Below are 24,669 nucleotides of genomic sequence, written 5' to 3'. Positions count from 1 at the left end.
AAAACGCTTCTCCTCTAATCGCATTGTATGTCCTCGAGTCCTCATGCAATTCCTTCGAATGAACAGCTTTTCTTCTAAGCTGAGATCCCCATTAAGATATTTATAAATTGCTATCATGTCCCCTCTCAGACGTCTTTTCTCCAGGGAAAATAAATTGAGCGATTGCAGCCGCTCTTCATAGGTAAGGTCCTCCAACCCCCTAATCAGTTTAGTTGCCCTTCTCTGGACTTTCTCCAGCTCCAACACATCCCTCCTGAGGACTGGCGACCAGAACTGGACAGAATACTCCAGATGCGGTCGGACCAGAGTTTTATAAAGTGGAAGGATTATAGTCTTATCTCTGGAATACATCCCTTTCTTTATGCATGCTAATATTCTGTTGGCTTTGGAAGCTGCCGCTTGGCATTGCATGCTGTTGCCTAATCTATCATCAACTAAGACTCCCAGATCTTTCTCCATTTTTGATTCCCCCAAGGGTTCCCCTCCTAACGTGTATTGTGTTTTTATGTTTTTGGTCCCCAAGTGCAAAACCTTACACTTCTCCACATTAAACCTCATTTGCCATGTCGTTGCCCACTCCGTAATTTTGTCCAGGTCATTCTGTAGGATATCTGCTTCATGCTGTGCAGTTATTGCCCTGGCCAATTTTGTGTCATCTGCAAAAACTGATAACGAACTACTGATCCCTTCCTCAATGCTGTTTATGAATAAATTGAACAAGGTTGGTCCCAGGACTGAGCCCTGGGGCACCCCGCTTACTACCTCAGACCAGTCTGAGTATGCGCTGTTTATTACTACCCTTTGGACACGCCTTTTTAGCCAGTTCCGTATCCATGAGCAAACCCTGCTGTCGATACCTGCAGACCTTATTTTATAAATTAAGCGCTTGTGGGGAACTGTATCAAACGCCTTAGCGAAATCCAAGTACACCACATCCACTGGTCTCCCCCTATCTAGCTCACAGCTCACTTCCTCGTAGAATGCTAAGAGATTGGTTTGACAAGAACGCCCATTTGTAAACCCGTGCTGGTTACTACTGATGATGTTGTTGTCTTTAGCATACTCTACGATATAGTCCCTTATCATCCCCTCCAAAAGTTTACATATTATTGATGTCAGACTGACAGGCCTATAATTTCCCGGGATATGTCTCTGGCCCTTTTTGAATATCGGAATCACGTTAGCCTTCCTCCAATCCCCTGGTACATCTCCTGTCCTAATACTGTCAGCAAAGATCAGGAACAGTGGTCTAGATATAACCATACTGAGTTCCTTGAGCACTCTCGGATGTACGCCATCCGGGCCTGGTGATTTGTTTGTGTTAAGTTTATCCAGTCTTTCCCTGATTTCCCCCTCTGTTAGCCATAGTGGCAAGTCCTGTGTATTACTACTAACCATACAGTCATGGTCAGTGTACCCTTCCTTTTCCTGCGTAAAGACTGACGAGAAAAAAGAATTCAGCACGGTTGCTTTTTCAGTGTCCTCTGTAACCATCCTCCCATCATCACTAATTATGTGTGCAATATGCTCTGCCCTAGTTTTTTTGCTGTTGATATATTTAAAGAATTTCTTTGGGTTTTTTTTACTATCCTCCGCTATTTGTCTCTCAAAGTTGATTTTAGCCATCTTGATTTCGTGTTTACACTCCTTATTTTCCTCCTTGTATTGCTGGAAGGCCGATACGGTGCCCTCTGATTTATATTTCTTGAAGGCCAATTTTTTTCCCCTAATAAGTTTTTTAACGCTACGGTTTAGCCAGCCAGGTTTGGCTTTGTCTCTTCTAAATTTATTCCCCATAGGAATGCACTGCAAGATGCCTTTGCCTAATATGTTCCTAAAGCATTCCCATTTTTCCTCTGTGGTCAGGGATCCCAGGGTTTGGTCCCAGTTTACCCTTTCCATCAATGAGTACAATTTTGGAAAGTCTGCCCTTCTGAAGTTTAGGGTTCTTATGTTCCCCACTTGCCTTTTTATATTGTTATTTATACTAAATGTGATCATCCTGTGATCGCTAGAGCCCAGATTGTCCTGGACTCCTACCTCCGAGATTATGTCTGGGTCATTAGTGATCAATAGATCCAGGATAGCATTCTCTCTAGTAGGGGAATCCACCAACTGCGACATGTAGTTATCCTGTAAGGTTTCCGTGAATAGCCGGGCCTTATGCGAGTGTGCAGTCCCCTCTTCCCAGTCAATGTCGGGATAATTGAAGTCCCCCAATATGATGACTGATCCTAGTTTTGCCGCTTTACCTATTAGTGCTAAAAATTCCAGCTCTACCTCCTCCCCTTGGTTAGGTGGCCTATAGCAAACCCCCACAACTACTTTTCCCTTATCTTCTTCCCTATCGAGTTCAACCCACACAGATTCTAAATCCATGCTCATCCCATCCGTAATGTCACTCCTTTCTAGCACCTTTATATTGTTCTTGACATAGAGACATACCCCTCCCCCTCTTTTACCAACCCTGTCCTTCCGGTACACCGAATACCCTTGGATATTGGCCAGCCAGTCATGTGAGGGGTCGAACCAAGTCTCCGTTATTCCCACAAGGTCTATGTCCTCCTCATGTACTAACATGTCCAACTCATCCATCTTATTAGCTAGGCTCCTGGCATTAGCATATACCCCTCTTAGTTTTACGGAAGTTAAACGTGATTGGCGGTTTTGTTTATTTCTGTTTGGTCTGCTGTTCTCCCGCACAGACCCGCCAATTGATGTTGTTGACCTACTGTCGCTATTGACATTAGGTCAAGGGTGGGGGAATTGATTGGTGGTAGGTAGGGTGGGGGAATCAATTATTGCTGCCACTGACCACCAATGGAAGGGGTGGGGGAATCAATTATTGCTGACCCTGACCACCAATGGAAGGGATGGGGGAATCAATTATTGCTGCCCCTGACCACCAATGGAAGGGGTGGAGGAATCAATTATTGCTGCCCCTGACCACCAATGGAAGGGGTGGAGGAATCAATTATTGCTGCCACTGACCACCAATGGAAGGGGTGGAGGAATCAATTATTGCTGCCCCTGACCACCAATGGAAGGGGTGGAGGAATCAATTATTGCTGCCCCTGACCACTGTACGGGATCAGAGGGGTGAACAGCCAGCTCAGAGACAGTCCAGTGAATTTAAATATGCTTTTATTCAGCAAAAGGAAAATCAAACAGGAAAACGACAGGTTTGTCTTGAAATAAATCCACAGAAAAGGTAAAGCACAATCTTTACAGCAAGAAGGTTTAAAGCAACTTTTAGACAGCTCTAACCAGAGCTACAGTCTGTCATAAGGCTTGGCTCACCCAATACAGGTCACAGACAGCAATGGAGCTTCCCTCTCAGCGTGCTGGTATTCACTCCTAGCAATCAGCTCCTCACACAGCTCCACTGATAGTTTCAGACCAGCTGCTTAATAAACATGTCTGAAAGGGAAGTACCTGCCCTCTATAATTAACCCTCTCTTCATCCTGTCCCAGGCTAAATCTCTACACCACCAATGAAAGGGGTGGGGGAATCAATTATCCCTACTATTGACCATTAATGATAGGGGTGGGGGAATCAATTATCCCTACTAGTGACCATTGATTATAAGGTTGGGGGAATCCATTATCACTGCTACTGATCACCCATGAAAGGGGTGGGGGAATCAATTATCGCTGCTATTGACCATTAATGAAAAGGGGTGGGGGCATCAATTAGCACTGCCACTGACAACCAATGAAAAAGGTGGGGGGATTATTTACCGTCAATGAAAGGGTGGGGGAATGAATTATTACTGCCACTGACCACCAATGAAAAGGGGGGTGGATGGATCAATTATCACTGCCACTGACTGTTAATGAAAGGGGGGTGGATCAATTATAACTGCCACTGACCGCCAATGAAAGGGTTGGGGGAATCAATTAGCCCTACTATTTACCATTGAGGAACATAGACTAAAAAGGTGTGGGGCACAAGTCGGGACTTTTTGGGGTACCGTTTATGACCAATAATAGTGGTATGGTACTAATACAAGGAATTAGATAAAAAAGTGTTTATTTTTATTATACATCAATAAACAAAAAGGAAGAGACAGGAGGGCAAAATTTAAATACAAAAACAGACATTCAATATAAAAGCAGATCGAACAAAGTTGTAAACCTCATATAGTTGAAGTTGTATTGGAACCACCGGGAAGTATCATAGGGCCAGATTATCTGGTGATCACCCACGTACTTCCTTAGGTGCACAACTACCCACTACCCTACATGTTTCGCGGTGTGATCCGCTTCTTCAGGGGTACAGGGGTACATAAAGATGTTCAGAGGGACAACTGTAGAATAATCAAGACAGAAAATGAATTAAAGATACATCTTTTACATCAGTTTTCATTGAACATTATTAACAGTTATTCAACTAGTTACGCGTGTTGGGGAGGGGACAGAAAACACCCCCATCCTCCACCCACGCATATTACATATTCAGAAATATTATAGACATACATTTGAATAGATCACAAACAATATATCATATGGACATGAAAGCCAAAAAAGGACATGGATGCTCCCACCTAATGTAACCTGTAACCTATTATTGATTTTCTAAAGTGAGCCATTTTTGAATCGATACTTTTTACCATTGATAATAGAGGTGGGGGAAGCAATTATTACTGCTATTGACCATCAAAGAAAAGGGGTGGTCAAATCAATTATCACTGCCACTGAGTACCACTGAAAGGGATAGGGGAATCAACTGCCATCAATGAAAGGGGTGGGGGAAATCAATTACCATCAATGGGGTGGGGGAATCAATTACCATCAATGGGGGGGGGGGGGTGATCAATTACCATCAATGGGGTGGGGGAATCAATTACCATCAATGAAACGGGTAGGGGAATCAATTACCATCAATGGGGTGGGGGGGGATCAATTACCATCAATGGGGTGGGGGAATCAATTACCATCAATGAAACGGGTAGGGGAATCAATTACCATCAATGGGGTGGGGGAATCAATTACCATCAATGAAACGGGTGGGGGAATCAATTACCATCAATGGGGTGGGGGAATCAACTACCATCAATAAAACGGGTGGGGGAATCAATTACCATCAATGAAACGGGTAGGGGAATCAACTACCATCAATAAAACGGGTGGGGGAATCAATTACCATCAATGGGGGGGGAATCAATTACCATCAATGAAACGGGTAGGGGAATCAATTACCATCAATGAAACGGGTAGGGGAATCAATTACCATCAATGGGGTGGGGGAATCAATTACCATCAATGGGGTGGGGGAATCAATTACCATCAATGGGGGGGGGAATCAATTACCATCAATGGGGTGGGGGAATCAATTACCATCAATGGGGTGGGGGAATCAATTACCATCAATGAAACGGGTAGGGGAATCAATTACCATCAATGGGGTGGGGGAATCAATTACCATCAATGGGGGGGGGGGGAATCAATTACCATCAATGGGGTGGGGGAATCAATTACCATCAATGAAACGGGTAGGGGAATCAATTACCATCAATGGGGTGGGGGAATCAATTACCATCAATGGGGTGGGGGAATCAATTACCATCAATGAAACGAGTAGGGGAATCAATTACCATCAAAAGAAGGGATGGGGGTATCAATCATCACCGCTACTGACCATCAAAGAAGGGGGGGGGGCAATTATTACTGCGAATATCCTTGCTCCTAGACTGAGTTTTGTACAGATAGATACATGGGATGGAAATGTGATCATAACCTATTCCATCCAATAAGAATGCAGCAACACTTACCAGGGGCGGGCAGTACATACCACCAGGGGTCATACTGGACAAAGTGCTAACAACCCTCAGGCATTTATTCATTGGAAGATCAAGCGGCTTCACTGCTCAGCAAACCTTTGATGGCTGTTTCAAGCAGGGCCGGGACAAGGGGTGGGCAGGAGGTGCGGCTGCCCTGGGCACAATGGTTTATTGCAGGGATAGGGGAGCCCTGACTCTAACCGTAAGGGGGGCGCAGTTTGGCCCTGGGCGCTGGTTGACCTTGTCCCGACACTGGTTTCGGGATCTTCATTGGCCTTAACAAAGCTACTTGTAGTCTCCTTTTCAGGGAGTATATGTTAGTTTTTTATATCAACGTTGCATAGATATCAGTTCAGGAACATATAAGAATGCCACGTTGGCTCTCCTATACCATTTGCAATTTTAAATTTTTGCTGATGATGAAAAGTATAATCTGGAATGAAAAGATTGCGGCGGGTAATCGGGGGGATACAGACGGCGATAGCACAATGCTGTGTCTGGGTTGAGGTATACACAGGATTCTTCTCTCTATCCCTCTAATCTGAATGTACTGTGTGGCAGATTGATTTCATAATACACTCCATCATCCGGCGCGGGTTTAGTGAATGATTCTCTCTTAAGGGTGACATTTCTCCGCCACATTACCGCTACCTCAATAGTCGATCAAATTTGTTTTTCGTGAAAGGCGCCTGACATTTACCTTGCTCCCAACGTTTAATAAAATAAATGAGGACTAAATCCTGAGCGCTGAAGAGAAAAAAAAAATGAATTTACAGGGCCTTGAAAAAGTATTCACACCCCTTGAAGTTTTCCACATTTTCTCATGTTACAACCAAAAACGTAAATGTATTTTATTGGGATTTTATGTGATAGACCGACACAAAGTGGCACATAATTGTGAAGTGGAAGGAAAATGTATAAATGGTTTTCAACATTTTTTACAAATAAATATGTAAAAAGTGTGGCTGCATTTGTATTCACCTCCCTGAGTCAATACTTTCTAGAACCGCCTTTCCCTGCAATTACAGCTGCAAGTCTTTTTGGGGATGTCTCTACCAGCTTTGCACATCTAGAGAGGGACATTTTTGCCCATTCTTCTTTGTAAATATCCCAAGCTCTGTCAGATTGGATGGAGAGCGTCTGTGAACAGCAATTTTCAAGTCTTGCCACAGATTCCCAATTGGATTTAGGTCTGGACTTTGACTGGGCCATTCTAACACATGAATATGCTTTGATCTAAACCATTCCATTGTAGCTCTGGCTGTATGTTTAGGGTCGTTGTCCTGCTGGAAGGTGAATCTCCGTCCCAGACTCAAGTCTTTTACAGACTCCAGAGTGCAGGGTTCAGGAGTATGTAATGTACAGAGTGCAGGGGTCAGGAGTGTGTAATGTACAGAGTGCAGGGGTCAGGAGTGTGTAATGTACAGAGTGCAGGGGCCAGGAGTGTGTAATGTACAGAGTGCAGGGGTCAGGAGTGTGTAATGTACAGAGGGCAGGGGCCAGGAGTTTGTAATGTACAGAATGCAGGGGCCAGGAGTGTGTAATGTACAGAGTGCAGGGGCCAGGAGTGTGTAATGTACAGAATGCAGGGGCCAGGAGTGTGTAATGTACAGGGTACAGGGGCCAGGAGCTTGTAATGTACAGAATGCAGGGGCCAGGAGTGTGTAATGTACAGAGTGCAGGGGCCAGGAGTGTGTAATGTACAGAATGCAGGGGTCAGGAGTGTGTAATGTAAAGTTTGCTGGGGTCAGGAGTGTGAAATGTACAGAGTGCAGGGGTCAGGAGTGTGTAATGTGCAGAGTGCAGGGGTCAGGAGTGTGTAATGTACAGGGTGCAAGGGTCCGGAGTGTGTAATGTACAGGTTGCAGAGTTCAGGAGTGTGTGATGTACAGGTTGCAGGGTTCAGGAGTGTGTAATGTACAGTGTACTGGGGCCCGGAGTGTGTAATGTACAGAATGCAGGGGCCAGGAGTGTGTAATGTACAGAGTGAAGGGGCCAGGAGCGTGTAATGTACAGAGTGCAGGGGTCATGAGTGTGTAATAAACAGAGTGCAAAGGCCAGGAGTGTGTAATGTACAGGTTACAGGGGTCAGGAATGTGTAATGCACAGAGTGCGGTGGCCAGGAGTGTGTAATGTACAGAGTGAAGGGGCCAGGAGTGTGTAATGTACAGAGTGAAGGGGCCAGGAGTGTGTAATGTACAGAGTGAAGGGGCCAGGAGTGTGTAATGTACAGAGTGCAGGGTCCAGGAGTGTGTAATGTACAGGGTACAGGGGCCAGGAGTGTGTAATGTACAGAGTGAAGGGACCAGGAGTGTGTAATGTACAGAGTGCAGAGGCCAGGAGTGTGTAATGTACAGAGTGCAGGGGCCAGGAGTGTGTAATGTACAGAATGCAGGGGTCAGGAGTGTGTAATGTACAGAGTGGAGGGGTCAGGAGTGTGTAATGTACAGGTTGCAGGGGTCAGGAGTGTGTAATGTACAGCGTGCAGGGGCCAGGAGTGTGTAATGTACAGGTTGCAGGGGTCAGGAATGTGTAATGCACAGAGTGCAGGGTCCAGGAGTGTGAAATGTAAGTTTGGTGTCACTGTCACTTATGGTTCGGGAGCAGTGCCATGTCAAGTTGACAAAGACTTTGCATAGACACCAATGTTAGACAGGGAGCAGTGTCTTACCAAGCTGATCAAGATTTCCCATAGACACCAATGTTAAAAACTGGCAGCAGTGCCATGTCAAGCTGACCAAGCTGTGTCTGTACTCGCGAGTGTATGTAACGTGAGTGTACGTAAAACGGGGTATGCCTGTATCTGAATCGCATGTGATTTCCCCCACCACTCCTGTGTGTGTGAACCCAGTAAAGAAAGTGAAGCGCCATGTAGTGCAGCAATAGGCAGTTTATTAGAATGTTATAACAACTCACAAAGTAATAATCTGGTGAAATCCATATCTGCAGTGTCCCCCGCCCCGCCGCCGAAGATCGCAAACCTAAAGACACTGGACTGCTGCACCTGCCGCAGCAGCCGGGAGCTCAGTAATTTCAGCCTTAGTGCTGCCCCCCCCCCCAACCCCCAACCGATTCTACATGAGAAAAGCTGAAAAGCCTAAAAGGCGTAAATGCTACAAAAAAGCTAAAAAAGCCCAAATCTGATATTTTCCTCCAGTAATTTAATATCTGGAGTTATTTAGAAGGTGATCGCGGTGAACATCACTGGCACGGCTCGCACCGTCAGCCTCTTTCCTCTGGTTCAGACAATGTTCTCGGAGTCTGGAGGACTCAGCGGGATGTTGGGAACAGGGGCTGCAGAGTGTTTGTATGAACGCAAATAGCGGAGTTAGCGGAGGCTACGTGCGCGGCACGGTGGACGAGAAATGAGACACAGAAACATGACGGGCAGAAAATTCCAGAGCACTCTCAACAGGAAGCCACTAACAATGAGAATTATGATCGGAGTCGTAACTAAGAGCCACAGGACGCCGTCGCCGGGGAAGAACGAGGTTCTCCTCTTATCAAGTTCAAAACCACCTTTGTGGCTCCTCGGCAGCCTGTGGACCGATCGATTTCATTTAAGAGAAACAAACTATTCTTTTTTAACCACTTAAGGACCGGGCCTATAAGCTAAAATCTGTTTTTTTTTTGCTAGAAAACTACCCCAAAATACCGACGTAAAAGACGGCGGGCAGTCGGTAAGTGGTTAATACAGTTTCCACAGTAACGCCCCCAAAAATCAAGAAAATCACAAATTCCTCCCGTGTCCATTATCTCAGAAATTTCTGACTTTGGTGTTAAAGCTGAACTCCGGGGAGATATACAAGAGCCCAGGGGGAGACTGGCAACTTTCAGGCCCAGGGGGGCAAGTACAAACCAGAGGCCCATGGTGCAGTGACTCGGCCCCCCTCCCACTTTCCCTCACCCCCCTCCCACTCTCCCAATCCTCCTCCTGACCCCCATTCCAAGCAAAAGCCCTGCTCTAGGGAACTCTCTCCTTACCGGCTGAATCCTGGTTCCCGACCTGGCCAGCAGGGGGCTGGGAAAGCTCTGTTGGGGGTGGCCGGGGCAGAAGAGTCTCCAGTGGGGCATGTAACTGGCCTCTGCTCAGACACAGTTTACACCAGTTTACTCCTGACACACTCTTGATCCCTGCACTCTGTACATTACACACTTCTGGCTCCTGCACTCTGCACATTACACACTCCTGGCCCCTGCACTCTGTACTTTACACACTCCTGGCTCCTGCACTCTGCACATTACACACTCCTGACCCCTGCGCTCTGCACATTACACACTCCTGGCCCCTGCACTCTGTACTTTACACACTCCTGACCCCTGCATTCTGTACATTACACACTCCTGGCCCCTGCACTCTGTACACTATACACTCCTTGCCCCTGCACTCTGCACTTAACACACCCTGGCCCCTGCACTCTGTAAATTACACACTCCTCACCCCTGCACTCTGTACTTTACATACTCCTGACCCCTGCACTCTGCACATTACACACTCCTGGCCCCTGCCCTCTGTACATTACATACTCATGGACCCTGCACTCTGTACATTACACACTCCTGGCCCCTGCACTCTGTACATTACACACTCCTGACCCCTGCACTCTGTATATTACACACTCCTGACCCCTGCACTCTGTATATTACACGCTCCTGACCCCGGCACATTACACACTCCTGGCCCCTGCACTCTGTACATTACACACTCCTGGCCCCTGCACTATGTACATTACACACTCCTGTCCCCTGCAACCTGTACATTACTGAGAGGGGGAGGCCCCCCTGCCCCCTGGCCCAGTCCTCCCACTGCAAGAGCCTGATTATTGCAGCTCTGTGATTATTAACCACTTGCCACCCGGGCCAATTTTGACATTTTTCACATACATGTAAAAATCAGCATTTTTTTTTTGTCTGCTAGAAAATCACTTAGAACCCCAAACATTATATACTGAAAGCAGAAGCCCTGGAGAATAAAATGGCGGTTCTTGCAATTTTCTGTGTATGCATATTTGCTCAGCTGTTTATCAAATGCAAATTTTCAGGAAAAAATATAAATTTTGGGTCCTTTCACACAGGCAGTCCACTCAGTGGACTCTGCTTTGCTCAGCGGTGGATCGATCCGCCGATCCCCGCTGATCAGGTGGATGACAGGTTCGTCTCCGCTCACTGTGCTGAGATGGAGCTGTCAGAGTCCAGCTCTCCTCTATGGAGAGATCAGATGAAAATGGACCGCCTGTCCGTTTTCATCCGATCCTCCAGACGAATGGAAAAAAAGGATTGGATTGTCTGGATTTGGCGCACAGGATTGGATCGGATAGGATAGCGGCAACATGTCACTGCTGACTTCCGCTGCTCCATAGGGGTGAAAGGAGGATCCAATCGGGTCCTCCTGAAAAACTGACAGATGGATCTGATTGGAAAGCCTGTGTGAAAGGGCCCTTACAGCGCCTTGAAAAAGTATTCACACCCCTTGAAATTTTCCACATTTTCTCATGTTACAACCAAAAACGTAAATGTATTTTATTGGGATTTTATGTGATAGACCGACACAAAGTGGCACATAATTGTGAAGTGGAAGGAAAATGATAAATGGTTTTCAACATTTTTTACAAATAAATCTGTGAAAAGTGTGGCTGCATTTGTATTCACCCCTCCTAAAGTCAATACTTTGTAGAACCGCCTTTCACTGCAATTACAGCTGCAAGTCTTTTTTGGGGATGTCTCTACCAGCTTTGCACATCTAGAGAGGGACATTTTTGCCCATTCTCCTTTGCAAAATATCTCAAGCTCTGTCAGATTGGATGGAGAGCATCTGTGAACAGCAATTTTCAAGTCTTCCCACAAATTCTCAATTGGATTTAGGTCTGGACTTTGACTGGGCCATTCTAACACATGAATATGCTTGGATGTAAACCATTCCATTGTAGCTCTGGCTGTAGGTTTAGGGCTGTTGTCCTGCTGGAAGGTGAACCTCCTCCCCAGTCTCAAGTCTTTTGCAGACTCTAACAGGTTTTCTTCTAAGATTGCCCTGTATTTGGCTCCATCCATCTTCCCATCAACTCTGACCAGCTTCCCTGTCCCTGCTGAAGAAAAGCATCCCCACAACATGATGTTTCCACCACCATGTGTCACGGTTGGGATGGTGTGTTCAGGGTGATGTGCAGTGTTAGTTTTCCGCCACACATAGTGTTTTGTTTTTAGGCCAAAAAGTTAAATTTTGGTCTCATCTGACCAGAGCACCTTCTTCCACATGTTTGCTGTGTCCCCCACATGGCTTCTCACAAACTAGACTTCTTATGGCTTTCTTCTTGTCACTCTTCCATAAAGGGCAGATTTGTGGAGTGACGACTAATAGTTGTCCTGTGGAAAGATTCTCCCTCCTGAGCTGTGGATCTCTGCAGCTCCTCCAGAGTTCCCATGGGCCTCTTGGCTGCTTCTCTGATGAATGCTCTCCTTGCCCGGCCGGTCAGTTTAGGTGGACGGCCATGTCTTGGTAGATTTGCAGTTGTGCCATACTCTTTCCATTTTTGGATGATGGATTGAGCAGCGCTCTGTGAGATGTTCAAAGCTTGGGATATTTTTTTATAACCTAACCCTGCTTTAAACTTCTCCACAACTTTATCCCTGACCTGTCTGGTGTGTTCCTTGGCCTTCACAATGCTGTTTGTTCACTAAGGTTCTCTAACAAACCTCTGAGGGCTTCACAGAACAGCTGTATTTATACTGAGAATAAATGACACACAGGTGGACTCTATTTACTAGTTAGGTGACTTCTGAAGGCAATTGGTTCCACTAGATTTTAGTTGGGGGTATCACAGTAAAGGGGGGTGAATACAAATGCAGGTCACATATTTATTTGTCAAAAAATTTGAAAACCATTTACAATATTTCTTTTAATTAACAATTATGTGACACTTTGTGTCGGTCTATCACATAAAATCCCAATAAAATACATTTACGCTTCATGGTTGTAACATGACAAAATCTGGAAAATTTCAAGGGGTATGAATACTTTTTTAAGGCATTGTAAATGCATTTTAGGGCACACAAACACAATATAATACCTAATTGTTTGGTAAAAGATAAAAGATGATGTTGAGCCGACTAAATAGATTTCAAATATGTAATGATGTAACATTTCGTATGCCCGTGTGATGCATGTGTGTTGCAATCTCTGTTTATATATACATGTGGGATCTACATGCGCATTTGCATTTGCGCATGAAAACAGAAGACGGGGGTGCTTTTATTTTTTTTTTTAAATACAATTAACAGCCTTGTTGGGGGCCCTTTGGTAAAATATGGGTGTATACAGACAGCCTCAGCTGCACTGGGCAGTAAATGAATGGGAAGCACACTGAGGCTCCCAGTTCATTCACAAACAGAAGCATAGTAAATACAGTTTACTATGCTTCAGAGATGAATGGACACAGTGAGCGATCAATGCCAATCGCTCACTGTGTTCATTCAGGAAAGGAAGGGGCTGGTAAATAGAACATTTTTACTGCACACTCCCTGCTCCCCATTCTGAAACATTACCCTGTGTGCCTTCAGCAGCTACCAATCCCCATGTAGCACAGCTGGAGGAAGAAAATGGAGGAGATGCCTGCAGAGCTGCAGTGGGCGATACAAGAGTTGGAAATAAGGCAGTACAGCCATCTCTCCTGCTCAGCAGATGCCTGGGCTCAGTAAAGCTGGCTGTACTGCCTTATCAGCGGCCCTGAATGTATGAGGTTGTCCAGTAAGTGGCAGCATCTCCCAGGGAGGGCACAGATGGTATGTGGAAGAATGTGTATGGTGTCCTAGGGGGTCGCTAGAAACCACCAGTCAGCTTTTTCCCTGAGCTGCACTAGTGATGATATCACAAGTAATACGGTTGTGGCAACGCATTTCAGAAGAGGCATGACAAAGGGGTAACTGCACCCGAAATCTGTTACCACGCTCCTGCATTACATCTCTAGCGACCTCCTAGGACTTCATACACAGCTGTTTTTCTATATACCATCTATGCCCTCCCTGGGGGATGTCTGCCACCTGCTGGACAACTTTATAAGTTATTGGTTACACTCATGTCATGTGAGTGCATTTGCTTTTACGTTTATGATTTAATATAACTACTACACTGAGCTTTTGTCTTCTGTTATTTGTTTTATATGGTTGCTCAGCAAGGGTTGCCCAGATTTTGCTTTTGATGAGAGATGCAGACGCTGCCATTGTTATCCAGTGCTTCCTGTCCTATGGAATTGTGACACACCTGATTGGTTGTTCTTTACAAAGTGAAGCTTCACCACATTTACTAAGATCTGAGGAAAAGGAGTGCAACTGCACATGCAAAGCACACAGTCTATTTGCCTTTAGTAAATGGACTCCAATGTTTTTATTGCAGTCCTGACCTGGTGTCGAAACCACCCATCATTTCTAGGGAGGGTGTCACAGGGACAGGAAGTCCTGGTATCGAAACCACCCATCATTTCTAGTGAGGGTGTCACAGGGACAGGAAGTGCATGGGCGTCCGCATGGGGGGGGGGGGCAAGCGCCCCCCCCCCCCGGAATCTCAACTTCCCCATTAAAGTGGTTGTTAAGCCACTTTTACTATCCTGTCTGGTCTGTTTAATAATCCTGTGTGCCCGTGCCCCTGTGTCTGTGTTTTAAAAAAATAAGCCGTCCTTTACCAGTTTTCAGAGCGCCTATTGCCGCTTACGTGACCCGCCAGCTCTCTCCTCTCCCTGTCTGACAGCTGCCTGCAGCGGGAGGGGCCGAAGATTTCCTGCTGACGTCAATTGGAGGGGTAGGAGGAGGCTGAGAGGAGGAGAGAGGCGGCGGGTCATGTGAGCGGCGATCAGCGCTCTGAAAACTGGTAAAGAGCAGCTTATTTTCCCCCTTTAAAAAGAAATACTCGCGAGTCGCGGTTTGCGTGGTGACTGACACCAGCAGCCACGCGGACCACTGTCCTCAGCCCCAGGCCTTGGTGCTATCATTCCAGGAGACAGGGAGCCCCGGGGCAAGGAAATTGAGGAGACTTGTGGCCCCGTGCACAGAGGCACGGTATGTGACGTCACAGCACGTACTTACATCACGTGCGTGGATGCGTCATCTGCATGAACCCAAAACAGAGAGGGTCAGCTTTGCTTTTGCATCAGGTTTCTGAAACCTTTGAATGCCTGCGCTTTATGTGATAATGACTAAGCCCCTCCCCTTCACGCCATTGTTGAAACGGGGCGGAGCATGGCTGACCTTATAATTATGCCCCCCCCGGAAAAAGTTCTGTGGACGCCCATGAGGAAGTGGGAAAGATTTCCCCCAATGGGGTCACAGAGGGTAGTAAAAACAGAAAAATAAATGTTATCTCTTCCACATTCCTATCAAATCTAGAAAACAGTGGCTGCAATTAGACTCGAAAGAGATATAAATAGAGTCAGACCTCCCTGCAGCGTCGTAGCTGACATCAGCACCTATAAATCGATCCCTAGCACGTAAAACCTGGCCGATTGACTGCTAGAATCACTCAGCTTCGCCAACGATCTCATGAAATGCCGGGTAACAGATTAGACCGTTACCGTGAAATTGTTTCAGTCAGCAATTCCATGATCTATACCTCCCTGAGCGTGACGCCTTCACACGTGATTTATACCAAACCCCTGAGAGATCACCTTAAAATCCATAAAACACCGCTGTTTGATTACAATCCGATAAACAACCGGACGCGAGCTTTGTGATCAATGCACTTAATCTAATTAATGGGAACCTGAAACTGTTGCTGTTTAACATATACACTTTAAAAAAGTCCATTCTACCAACTTATATCCTTCACTAAGAAATCCAACAACAATCATGCATAGTCAGTAGAAGAGGACTTTAAAGCTAAACTACAGGCACTTGTAAAAAAACGACCATTGGTAGCTCCCCCTTCTCTATGAAGGGTCCAATAAGCTCAAGTGTAGGGGGCTATACTCTGGAGCACATGTGTCAAACACAAGGCCTGGGGCCCAATCCGGCCCTCCAAGCCATTTCATGTGGCTCTCGGACCTCTCTTGTAGCTGCGGCAGTCCCCTTGTTTCTGCCCCCACCTTGTCTCAGCAGTCAGCAGCAGAAAAGAGAACAGAACTCCTCCAGGTCCTGCGCTTCTCGGGTGTGGGGAGGCTTGCCTCTGCCCCCCTCCCTGTCTCAGAAGTCGGCAGCAGAGAGGAGGACAGAAATCCTCCTACCTCAGGATTCCCATCAGAGTGCCCTCTTACATCAGGGTCCCCAACAGAGTTCCTGCTTTCACTAGGTTCCTAACTATAGTTCCCCTTAGAGCGTGACAGTAGCAGCAGAGTGGGAGGTAGAGCAGGTCAAGTCCTCATAAGGGTGCCCCTCTTACATCACAATCCATATCAGAGTGCCCATCTTACATCAGGGTCCCCATCAGAGACCCCCATTTACATCAGGTTCTCATCAGAGTTTCCCCTTATATCAGGGTCCCCAACAGAGTTCCTGCTTTCACTAGGTTCCTAACTATAGTTCCCCTTAGAGCGTGACAGTAGCAGCAGAGCAGGAGGTGGAGCAGGTCAAGTCTTCATAAGGGTGCCCCTCTTACATCACAATACCCATCAGAGTGCCCCTCTTACATCAGGGTTCCCATCAGAGACCCCCATTTACATCAGGTTCTCATCAGAGTTTCCCCTTATATCAGGGTCCCCAATAGAGTCCCCTCTTACACTAGGGTCCCAATTAGATTCCCCCTTGAAGAGTGACAGTAGCAGCAGGGTGTGAGCTGGAAGGTGGAGCAGGTCTGAATGGAGGAAGTTCCTAATGGAACCAACAGCGAGGAAGATGACAATACAGAAAGGGGGAACCTGTGCTGGGAAGGGTTGGGGGGAATGGGTGGAGTGGAGACCATAGATAGCCTCTGCTGACCTGAATTGTCAATCTGTGCACACCACCGGTCCTGTCCATGGGCCAGGTACATTTTTGCAACAGGCTGGATCTGGCCCTGGGCTATAGGTTGGAGGCCCCTGTCCTGGAGAATAACAGGGTGTAGGGATTTACAAGACTGGTTTCGCAGAAATGCCAATATTTTGTTGGGTAAATATGTATTTTTAAGTTAACTGTGTGTTTAGCTGTTAGACAGTTGCCCTTGTTTCAGATATCCCTTGGTGGATCTTCATTCAATGTCTGCTGTAAAAATGTGGATTTCCCATCACTTTCTGCTATAGGGTTATATAGAGAGGGTGAACCCCCCATGGCCTCTCTACTTGTACAGGTGGACAATGATACAGAAAAAACGCATCTTATATATTCAGTTTCTAACAAGTTAACTGATCCTTATTGATGATACAGCAAAGTTGTAAAGAATAGGCTTCAGGAAGCAGACATACCCATCTGACATGGGGGGATCTGTATGTAATCTGGTTGTTGTGCATTACAGAGCTTGAAAATTAATGAACTTTCTGACTAGCGTGATTTTAGAGTTTCCAAGATGTTGTTTCTTGAACTAAATCTAGCAGTCTGGCTCCTCTCATTATTTCTACCACATCTTTCCCCCTAGTTCTCTAGGTGAATTTAGCATCTAATGTCCGGAGTTGGCCAGAACTGAATAACAAAGCTAAGCCTTATAAGTATATTCAAGGCCTGGTGCCCTTACCCTGTGGTCCCAGCCACTTGCCCACAAATGCCATTATGGCATATAAAGTTGTGAGATGCTCCTGAAATGCAATAAAAAAGGCAATGTTTTCTGTAAAAAGTCAAGCAAGTCAAGCTTGGCCCCATCCTCTTCCACTTCCTGAGCTTCCTGGTTGGGCACCTAATATGATGGTCAATGTTGCTGACCAATAGAGAGGCGCAAGTGTACAGAGCAAAGCTTGATTTTCAAAGTATTAACCAAATCAAGTTTGATCCCACCCTCTCCCATTCCCTGAGACTCCAGCTTGGACTTTTTTATTTGATGGACAACCTTGCTGTCCAACAGGGAGACCCCAGGGTATGGAGCTCGGCTTGACTTTAATGTTACCAAGCAAGTCAAGCTTGATCCCACCCTTTCCCACTTCCTGGGTTTCCTGGTTGGGCTTTTAATATGATGGGCAACCTTAAAGGCCAATATGGAAGCACAAGGGAGCCAAGCTTGACATTCACAGTACCAACACAACGGTATGGAAATGAAGCTTGACTTTAACATTATCAAGCAAGTCAAGCTTGATCCCACCGTCTCCTACTTCCTAAACCTCCTGGTTGGGCTTTTAATATGATGGGCAACCCTAATGACCATTATGGAGGCACAAAAGAGCCAAGTTTGACTTTCAAAGTAGCAAGCAAGTCAAGCTTGGCCCCATCCTTTTCCACTATCTGAACTTCCTGGTTGGGTTTTTAATATGATGTTCAACATTGCTGACCAATACGGAGGTGCAAGGGTACAGACCCAAGCTTGATTTCTATAGTATCAACCAAATCAAGTTTGATCCAACTCTCTCCAATTCCCTGAGACTCCAGCTTGGATTTTTTTATTGTGATAGACAACCTTGCTGACCAACAGGTAGACCCCAGGGTATGGAGCTAAGCTTGACTTTAACGTTAACAAGCAAGTCAAGCTTTTAATATGATGGGCAACCCTAATGACCAATATGGAGGCACATGGGAGCCAAGTTTGATTTTTAAATTACCAAGAAAGTCCACCCTCTCCAACTTTCTGAGCCTCCTGATTGGGCTTTTAATATGATGGGCAACCTTACAGAGCAATATGGAAGCACAAGGGAGTCAAGTTTCACTTTCACAGTACCAACACAAGGGTATGGGGCAAAGCATGACTTTAACATAACCAAGCAAGTCGAGCTTGATCCCACCCTCTCCCACTTCCTGAGCCTCCTTATGTGGTTTTAATATCATGGACAACCAATATGGAGACACAAGGGAGCCAAGTTTGAGTTTCAAAGTATCAAGCAAGTCAAGCTGGATTCCACCCTCTCCAACTTCCTGAGCCTCCTGGTTTGGCTTTTAATATGATGGGCAATTCTAATGACCAATATGGAAGAACAAGGGAGTCAAATTTGACTTTTAGAGCACCAAGCAAGTCAAGCTTGATTCCACCCACTCCAACTTCGTGTGCCTCCTAGTAGGAAATTTATTCCATAGGCAACCTTGCTGATCATTGGGAAGACACACAAGGTACAGAGAAGGCACACAAGATTCAGATATATTGGGCAGACTAGATGGGCCAAATGGTTCTTATCTGCCGACACATTCTATGTTTCTATGTTTCTAGAGCCAAGCTTGACTTTTACAGTACCAAGCAAGTCAAGCTTGATTCCACACTCTCCCACCCCCTGGGCCTTCTAGTTGGGGTTTTAATATGATGGGCAACCATACTGACCAGTAGGGAGCACAAGGATATTGAGTCAAGCTCAACTTCCACAGTACTTGTCTCTATTTGGTAATAACACCAGCTACCCATAACTTTGTTCTACCAAATGTTTGGATGCATGGTTATTACTGAGCTTGCACTCTTCTATTGTTTTACCACCTGAACAGTTTGAATAGTCCATGTTTATGACAGGTTTAATGACTGCTGAGCCTCAGGGCAATGTCACATGAGCGATTTTGTAGCAGTGATTTGTAGCAGCTAAATAGTGTCCTTGTTATGGGAAGAGTAAAAGTCAGTCCATAAACGGCCTGCGTCACAGCAGTTTATTTTTTTCCAACATTATACTGTTGCTATATATTGTGACATTGAGGGAATTGATTCCTGAAAACTTGTAAAGTTACTGAAAGATCGCTTTAATATCTGCATTTCTTTTTTCTCTCCGTAGTTCTCCTGATTACTATACTGGTTGTAGAAGGGATTGCTGTGGCTCAGAGGACGCAAGGTTTGTACATAGCCAGTTCACAGCGCCTGCTGTGACTTATTTTTGATTTGTCAGTTTCAAGGCAACGTTCTACAGCTCTCAATAAATACAGTATAATACCAGATCTAATTACATTTTTCATAATAGAGACCCTTTCAGTGTTGCCCTGGCAGCAATTATTAAAATAACGTTGCCTGGCCGTTAGATAATTATTCCAAATTTATAATTCGGCACTTACAGGAGTTCTATTCTATTCATGGCAAGCTTGCAAAATATATTTGGTTTTATGATTAATCATAATATTAATATTTGTGAATGACCTTGATCAGGTGATTAGTGATAAGGTTCTTCATCTGAGATGAGGCAGTAAAATGTCAAATATTTCTGATGTATGTAGCTAGTTGGAGGATGACATATAAGGTAGCTGGTATAGAATGTCATGGGAAGTCAAGAATAGACAGGATCTACAGTATCTCACATTTTTAAAAAAATGTTATTATATCTTTTCATGTGACAACACTGAAGAAATGACACTTTGCTACAATGTAAAGTAGTGAGTGTACAGCTTGTATAACAGTGTAAATTTGTTGTCCCCTCAAAATAACTCAACACACAGCCATTAATGTCTAAACCACTGGCAACAAAAGTGAGTACACCCCTAAGTGAAAATGTCCAAATTGGGCCCAATTAGCCATTTTCGCTCCCTGGTGTCATGTCACTCGTTAGTGTTACAAGGTCTCAGGTGTAACTGGGGAGCAGGTGTGTAAAATTTGGTGTTATCGCTCTCACTCTCTCATACTGATCACTGGAAGTTCAACATGGCACCTCATGGCAAAGAATTCTCTGAGGATCTGAAAAAAAGTATTTTTGCTCTACATAAAGATGGCCCAGGCTATAAGAAGATTGCCAAGACCCTGAAACTGAGCTGCAGCACGGTGGCCAAGACCATACAGCGGTTTAGCAGGACAGGTTCCACTCAGAACAGGCCTCACCATGATCGACCAAAGAAGTTGAATGCACGTGCTCAGCGTCATATCCAGGGGTTGTCTTTGGGAAATAGACGTATGAGTGCTGCCAGCATTGCTGCAAAGTTTGAAGGGGTGGGGGGTCAGCCTGTCAGTGCTCAGACCATACGCCGCACACTGCATCAAGTTGGTCTGCATGGCTGTCGTCCCAGAAGGAAGCCTCTTCTAAAGATGATGCACAAGAAAACCCGCAAACAGTTTGTTGAAGACAAGCACACTAAGGACATGGGTTACTGGAATCATGTCCTGTGGTCCATTGAGACCAAGATAAACTTATTTGGTTCAGATGGTGTCAAGCGTGTGTGGCGGCAACCAGGTGAGGAGTACAAAGACAAGTGTGTCTTGCCTACAGTCAAGCATGGTGGTGAGAGTGTCATCGTCTGGGGCTGCATGCCGGCACTGGGGAGCTACAGTTCATTGAGGGAACCATGAATGCCAAAATGTACTGTGACATACTGAAGCAGAACATGATCCCCTCCCTTCGGAGACTGGGCCGCAAGGCAGTTTTACAACATAACGACCCCAAACACACCTCCAAGATGACCACTGCCTTGCTAAAGAAGCTGAGGGTAAAGGTGATGGACTGGCCAAGCATCTCTCCAGACCTAAACCCAATTGAGCATCTGTGGGGCATCCTCAAACGGAGGGTAGAGGAGCGCAAGGTCTCTAACATCCATCAGCCCAGTGATGTTGTCATGGAGGAGTGGAAGAGGACCCCAGTGGCAACCAGTAAAGCTCTGGTGAACTCTGGTGTCCAAGAGGGTTAAGGCAGTGCTGGAAAATAATGGTGGCCACACAAAATATCGACACTTTGGGCCCAATTTGGACATTTTCAGTTAGGGGTGTACTCACTTTTGTTGCCAGATACTGTAGCTTCTAGGAGCAGAAGAAAAACACTAGTGTGCATGAAGCCATAAGGAGGTTGGTAAAAAGAGAGAGGAGCCTGTATGAATTGGCATTGTCATTCCTTTATGTAACATATTTGTATTTATTTCAGATGGACCAGTTATGGGAGCGAAACACATCCCTGTGACCCAGTGCGGAAGCTGGGTCAGAACTAGTAATGGAGGACACTTTGCATCCCCAAATTTTCCCAACACTTATCCTCCGAACAAAGAATGTGTCTATATATTAGAAGGTCGGTGCAATGTTTAAATCTCTCTTTTAGAACTCGCTTAGTTTGTTCCTGGGTGCAATAATGTGCGTTTTTTGGTGCTGTGTTGATTTAATTTTTTTAATGGGCCCTCAAAGCGTGTCCACCTGCCAAAAACTGAACCTGCCTCACCAGGGGAGGCTGCATTTCTTTGGTCCATGCAGGGACAGGACAAGGGGTGGGCAGGAGAAACGGCTGCCCTGGGCACTGTGGTATCATGTGAGGTGGGGGGCGCTGCAAGGACATTGGGGGGAAGGGGATTTGTGTTGTAAGTAGAGATGCACCAAAAATATCGGGTGAAAATGGTGTTTTACGCATTTTGCTGACAGAGAAAAAAGTGTAGATAATAGTGCCAAAAACATGTGATTTTTCCATGATTTTACCGAGATTTTGATGCGATTTTACCGGATTCTGCCTCAATTTTGCCATGATTTTACTGTGCTTATGGTGTGTTTTTCATAGGTCATGTGACTCAAAAAAACGCATCAAAAACTTAACAGGGGTGCGGTATTGATGTGTTCTTACTGTGTTTTCAATGCATTTCAATGGGAAGGTGTGTTTTTTTTTTTTTAACTGACCAAAAATGCAGCAAGCGAGATTTTCAACACCGCAACGGAAGCGCAAGGGACCAGCGTGAAGTCATACATAGAATTTAAAGAGATGCATTTTCCTTTTTCTTGCGCTAAAGGTGCCAATAATGGCTGACAATAAATTCTTATTAATTTAAATTCATGATCTTATTTAAAAAGTCAATTATAATACAATTATATATAAAAATATAAAACATTTTTTTTTTAAACTGTTATTTACGGTTTCAGTTTTGGTTTCGGCCAAGCGCATCCTGATTTTTCGGTTTCGGCACCAAAATTTCCATTCGGTGTACCTCTAGTTGCAAAGGGGGAATTTAGAGGGCAGCGGGGGGGGGGGGGGGTGAGTACTGTTCTAGGAGGGGGAATTTAGGGGGTAAGGGTGCTAAAAGTGGTGATTTAGGGGGATTTTTATTGGAAGGAGGGATGGGGGAAGATTTGTGCTAGGAGGGGAGATTGGGGGAAGGGGATTCGTGCTGGGAGGGGGGATTTGGAGTGGGGAGGAGAAGATGTGTACTCAGAGGGAAATGTTAGGGGGAGATGACTTGTGCTAGGAGAGGTGATATTTTTTGGGATGGGGGGGATTTGTAATGGGAGGGGGGGGAGATTTATGCTTAGGGGGTAAGAATGCAGATTAGTGCTGTTTTTTTTGTTGGAGGGGGGATCTTTCTGACACAAATACTAATACATCTTGGGGGGGGGGGGGGGATGAATTTGGAAAAGAATAGAATAGAATAAAACAGAAAAGACTAGAATAAAAAAAAAAATAATAAAATAGAATTGAAAATAACTGAAAAGAAAAGAATAGAATAGAAAATATTAGAATAGATTAGAATAGAATAAAATAGAAAGACTATAACTATCTTCCTAAATTCGAATTTCGAATAGAATAGAACCAGACATTCTTCACAATGAATTCGAATCAATATGATATCTTCCATTCAAATTCAATTAAAATACAGTAAAACCTTGGATTGTGAGCATAATGCATTCCAGAAACATGCTTGTAATCCAAAGCACTCTTAAATGAAAGTGAATTTCCCCATAAGAAATAATGGAAACTCAGATTATTCGTTCCACAACCATTGCAAATCACATGGCTGATGAAACAGGAACATCTAAGTATGCCGGCATCCGGGGTAAAGCTGTCCACATAGACCGTCCTCCTCACCACCGCCTCTCATCGTAGTCAGTCTGCAGTCGTGACCGGGAAGACTACCCTGCAGAAGAGCGATCTGAAAGCGAGGCTTGATTCGCTCGTGGAGCGCAGTGTGGAAGGAATGACGTTGATGGCAGTGAGGAGGACGGTCTATGTGGACAGTTTTACCCCAGATGCCTCCATACTTAGATGTGCCTCTTTTAATCATCAACCATGTGAGTTGCTAAATGTTGAACCTTCATTAAATGTAACCATATTGCTACACTTAAGGCGCTTTTCCACTGCATGGTACCGCTCGGTTTGGCTCAGTTTGGCGCTTTTCCACTGCATGGTACCGCATGGTACGTGTTAGAATGGTTCGGTACGGTACGGTACGGCTCGGTACTGCTCGCTTAAAACAGTACCACCTCGGTTGGGGTTCCAAGCAGGCCGTACCTATACCATATCCCACAATCCTTTGCATGCAGCCTTGATTGTTTGTCACTACTAGCCACTGATTGGTCAGAGAATCGTTGTAATCCCACCCACTTACTACTTTAGTGGAAAAGCAAACCGAGCCGAGTAGGGCCTAAACAGTGCTGAAAGGTGCCGACTCGTACCACGCAGTGGAAAAGCAAACTGAGCCAAGCTGGGTCAAGCAGTGGCGAGTGGAGCCGAGCCGGTACTTGCAGTGGAAAAGTGCCAATAGAGACGCCCCTCTTCTCTATTATACTCAGTTGTGGCATGATGCTACTTAGGGCTGGCCCAAGACATTGTCCTTCCTGGGTCCAAGAATGAAATGCTGTCCCCCCCCCCCAAAAAAAAATCACGCCCAACAAAAGGCCCCCACATTCATTATTATATATAAATATAGCATTTAGAAAATATTATATATACTGTTATCTTCTTCCATAACTCACCACCGGACCGGTCCACCAAACACTCACTGTCTGCCCTCAGTCCTCCTGTCACTCCTGTGTTTGCCGTGACCACCGCCCTAGAAAATCCAGCCTGCCCTGCGTGAGATGTCTGACGTCATTACGCACACCACAATTACGTGAGGGACGTTCCCCAGAGGAGACGCTCCGCCCCCTCATACTCATCAGTTTGCACTATGGGCGGCAATATGAGATGGGGAATTGCCGCCCGTGACGCCCTGCTAACTAATG

General features: G+C 45.4%; 1 protein-coding gene across 1 annotated transcript in view; it reads left to right on the top strand.

The window, feature by feature from the left end:
* NETO2 (neuropilin and tolloid like 2) overlaps nt 1-24,669 on the top strand; it is a 102,079-nt gene that overhangs the window by 43,568 nt on the left and 33,842 nt on the right. Inside the window, exons 2-3 of the mRNA XM_082269957.1 lie at nt 19,562-19,618; nt 21,620-21,760. Of these exons, the coding sequence (XP_082126083.1) occupies nt 19,562-19,618; nt 21,620-21,760 (198 nt within the window). The remainder of the gene's footprint in view (nt 1-19,561; nt 19,619-21,619; nt 21,761-24,669) is intronic.

Source organism: Pelophylax lessonae (assembly GCF_965119305.1).
Source record: "Pelophylax lessonae genome assembly, chromosome: 10".
NCBI lineage: Eukaryota > Metazoa > Chordata > Amphibia > Anura > Ranidae > Pelophylax > Pelophylax lessonae.
This window is presented reverse-complemented; position numbering and strand designations above follow the sequence as displayed.